The following is a 4,230-nucleotide window of genomic DNA, read 5'->3' as shown; positions in this document are numbered from 1 at the left end:
ATAAGAATTATTGTGTTTTGGTTACCTTAGAATGAGCTTTTTTTATCTACAGAGGAAGTGGCTGCTGTTATGTGGAGGCCAGCATGTTGGACCACCATATTTCTACAGTAGCCCAGAATAAGGCTGTCACATCACAGTGGATGGGATGTCATGTTCAGTATTTGTTTTTTAAAGACAGAAAAGGTCAGAGAGTGGCGAGGCTGAAGAACATGAAAAAAAAAACATGAAAGGCTCTAATAGATCTTCATACATGTTACACAATGGATCTTTAACCTGTTGCAGATAGATCTACATCTATGTACAACATGTTTAAATGCACAGGCATAGTTTCACTAACAGTGACCTCTATATTGCTTATGTGCATTAATTGTATCTCTGTCTGTCTGTTTCAACAGTCCTCCATCAGAGTGTCAAAGAGAGGAGTTCAGCTGCCTTGAGAGCAGAATCCAGCCAACAGACTCTGGTAAAAATAACTGTTCTCAACATAGTGGGTGATGAAGAGTATGCTTATTAGTGATTGGCTGCTGTGTGTGTAATTGGCTCTCTGATTGGATGGAGTGTGGTTTAGATGGAGCTAGGTCCCATGAATAACAATGGACTATTGTTTAGGTTGGTTTGACAGATATTCTGTGATGATAGTGAATACATATTATTTTTAATCATTAACCTGTAACAAGTTTCTTCTCTCTCCCAGCTGCGTTGGTCCTGTGTGGTGCTGATTATGTGACCGGTTCCAATCTGCCGAGCCACTCAGATGTTCAACTGTCCTGTTTCACTGGACACAGAATACAGGTGTGTGTTTCTGAATTTTATGTATCTGCACTGATATGTCTTGACAACTTGTGCCTTTTCTCATGATTCTCTTCTTTTAAATGTGCAGGGTCCAGTGTTTTTGCTGGAGGACGGTAAATCAGCAATCTCCCTTAACGATGCTCTAATGTGGGCAAAAGTCAACCACTTCTCCCCTTTGGGAACAGGACTCCGCATCAAACCCTTCTAACACACACACACACACCTACACACACATAACGACACACACACACACATAAAGAGGGCATTCCAAGGGAAGGGGTTAACAGATTGGATGGGAAGAAGAAACAAAAGCCAGAGAGTGAAGTGTAGTAATGGAAAAAAAAAAGGAAAGCTGGGCTGCAAATAACATTTTTGTGCTTCAGCTAACTGGCCAACTGCATTTTATAATTTACAGAGCCAACAAACGTGGTGACATCAACAAATAATGCATTTGTGATTCTGTGAGGATGAGTCAGTTTCAAACAAGCTCATGGTTTTGGTAGATTTTGATATTGGTTAGCTTAGCCGTTACGTGATGAGAACTTAGCCAAAAAAATCATCATGCTTTAATTGTGAAGGAGGATTCTTATTGAATGAGATATGTGATTTATTTGGTAGGATTCCCTCTTTTTCTCCAGCTAACACTTTCTCAAAGAATGAGCATGTATATACAGGGTATAAATCTGAATTACTTTGTTCTATTGTTGTAAAAAAAATACTGGAATAAAGCAACCATTGGAGATTTATGTGAGACTTGGCCTTACTGTGTTCCAACCATATTAATACCAAAAATAGCACGCAGACCGCAAAAACAGCAAAGTACAGAAACAGCTAAATGAATTAGTAATAAGCAAGCACAGCAGTAAAAGACAACAAGCTGAATGTATCAAGTACATAAACATACAGAGACAATACTGAGCCTACAGATGGCCTCAGGAGAGACAGAGTCTGTCACACATATGTGTTCTTGCTACAAATGCAGCAGCATCTCCTGCCTGAAGGCATCTGACTGCAGATAATACAAATCAAGGAAAAGCATTAATTCATGCATATAATGTAGAAGAATGAACAGTATCTCATGCATGTAAGTGCAAGAACAATTCACTAATCAGTGCCGGAACTGTTTAATACACAAATATAGTTTGTATGAAGTACTGACGGTCAGTAGTATTTATTGCTTCATGAGTGGCAAACCCTTAATTAACTTTATTGGTTTCAGCTGTGACACATGAAAGAGTATTAAAGGAGCAGTTCGAGAAACTCTGCGTGTTCACTTTTTCAAGAGAAGACTTAAACCACTGTCATATTTGTAATCTACCTTATAGCTAACACATTTTACAAATGTTACAACCAAGTGTGAATCTATCATGGTTTGTAGAGTACCGTTTTGAAGCCTCAGGTTTGACATTATGGTAGTAGCTAATGATAAGTATATATAGGCCAATATTTATTACACTGAAATATTCAAATTCAAAAGTGTCTCATTTGGTTTCTGGGATATTTTATTAGTGAAGAAATATGCCTTTTATGTTGTTGTTTTTATGTAGAACATTTTTGAAAAATAGAGTAAAATGTATTACAGCAAAAATATTTTTAAATCATTTTAAACATTAATTGTACCCCTATACTCCTTAACTAATATGAGGAGGGTGTCCACAAAAGCAAACTGCAGTAGTAAGAGGTCAGAATGAAAGCAAATATGACCCTAGAGCAGAGCCTGAGCTTGAAGTTCAAAACTACTATCTGCCAACATTTGAAAAGAACACTGTTTTTTTGTTGAATAGTACACAAAATAAATATGAAAATTACATTGTATGGGTTACAGGGTGTCAAAAGTTGAAAATATTGTCTTGCAGGGACTTCCAGGGGTCTTCCATGCTGACTCATCCAGTTAATTGAACTTAAAACTAGAAAGTACATTACACACCGATGCAGCATTTCTCCAAACTTATTTAAAATGTGTTATTTATCTGAATAAAGTAAGACTGTCTTTAATGCAACTTCTTTATACAAATGTTACCAATGTTATTGAATTTACTCAGTTTTCTTCCACTAAAGCAAATTATTACATTACCTGCCAAAACAACTGATGTATGATGAAAAACAATTCACAATTAATTGATTATCAAAATGGTAGCCAATTCATTTTGGGGCTTCGGGGTTTATATTTTTAATGATATAAAGTCAATTAAAGGAAAATTAGTTAATTGAACAAACTGGAATTATACCACCAATACTTAAAATACTGCACACATTTAAGTGCACTCAAAAGTGAGTTATTTCTTCAACAATTTATGAGTTGGGTTTAATTCATGTGAATGAGTGACTTAATTTTTGGGGGGATTATGAAAGTAGAGAAGTATGATAAGAAGTAGTAGTAGAGAAGTAGAGAAGTATGAAAAGTCAGAGTTAAATTAAAAATCACTTAATCACACTATTAGTTTAATAAAAAAAAAAATGAAACTCTTGCTGCTGCTCAGATAGATGCCAGAACCGGAGGCCATTAATGCAGTTAAATCTTGGTTTAAATTACAGCAGTAAAGTAGTGAAAAGCCAGCCCAAAAAACACAACAAGCTTTCAGTCCTGTGGACCTGTAGCAAACATTACTGAGTCGTCAGAGATATTGTGATTATTCACAGTGACTGCTGCTGCTCTTCACTGTTACTCTGCTCCCTAATGTTTAACTGGGAGGAATTGTTTGTGCTGGGTTTACACTGGCGTGTTTAAACAACCAAACAGTAAAAACACCATTGTGTGTGTGTGTGTGCGTGTGCGTGAGAGGAAGCAGGTTGACTTTTTCACCTTCTGAGCAACACATGTAGTGAGTCATTTTTACATTTTTATATAAATGAATGCTATCGCTCTCTGATTGAAATAGTACAATAAGAACAGTAGAATAAAATATTGTTATGTCATTTTACTGATGTGATTTTACTTCATGCACATATCATGCTAACATTTGGAAAGGACAGTTAAAACTGGTGTCAACCAATGTGCTACTGCAGTGTCCTCACAGCAGATTTTATTTTCCACTAAAATGATAACGGAGGGTTTATTTTACATGCTCAGTCAGTGTGACAGAAGTATGGAGCAGCAGATTTAAGAAGTTCTGATTACTGCATTGAAGAATTACCTTTAGTATTACCTAGTATTAAATATGTGTTGGGTACCCCCACTAGGTGTCCCCAAAGCTCTGTGGAGTATCGCAAGGCCTTCTTGATTTTAAGGCGTGCTAGAATACTTAAAGAATATACATAACAGGCCTATATCTCAGCATTTGGTTCACTTCTGTGAAGAAAAAGTAAATTGAAAAAGTAAAAAGAATATTAAGTCTTTATGATTGTTAAATTTAAAGAAACAACACAATACAGAGAATCGTATAAAACGTTCCCTAACCAGGAAATAATGAGTTTGCTATTTGGGTTCATTGTACAGTT

At 36.1% G+C, this 4,230-nt stretch overlaps 1 protein-coding gene across 1 annotated transcript in view; it reads left to right on the top strand.

Annotated features, from left to right (window-relative positions):
• wdr17 (WD repeat domain 17) overlaps positions 1 to 1,524 on the top strand; it is a gene marked incomplete at its 5' end in the record, with an annotated part of 17,765 nt that extends 16,241 nt beyond the window's left edge. Inside the window, 2 exon segments of the mRNA XM_035660476.1 lie at positions 695 to 792; positions 881 to 1,524. Of these exon segments, the coding sequence (XP_035516369.1) occupies positions 695 to 792; positions 881 to 1,000 (218 nt within the window).
• Positions 1,525 to 4,230: the final 2,706 nt, after the last annotated feature.

The sequence above is a fragment of the Morone saxatilis genome, unplaced genomic scaffold, assembly GCF_004916995.1.
Source record: "Morone saxatilis isolate NCDOM2014 unplaced genomic scaffold, NCSU_SB_2.0 Contig17, whole genome shotgun sequence".
Taxonomy (NCBI): domain Eukaryota; kingdom Metazoa; phylum Chordata; class Actinopteri; family Moronidae; genus Morone; species Morone saxatilis.
This window is presented reverse-complemented; position numbering and strand designations above follow the sequence as displayed.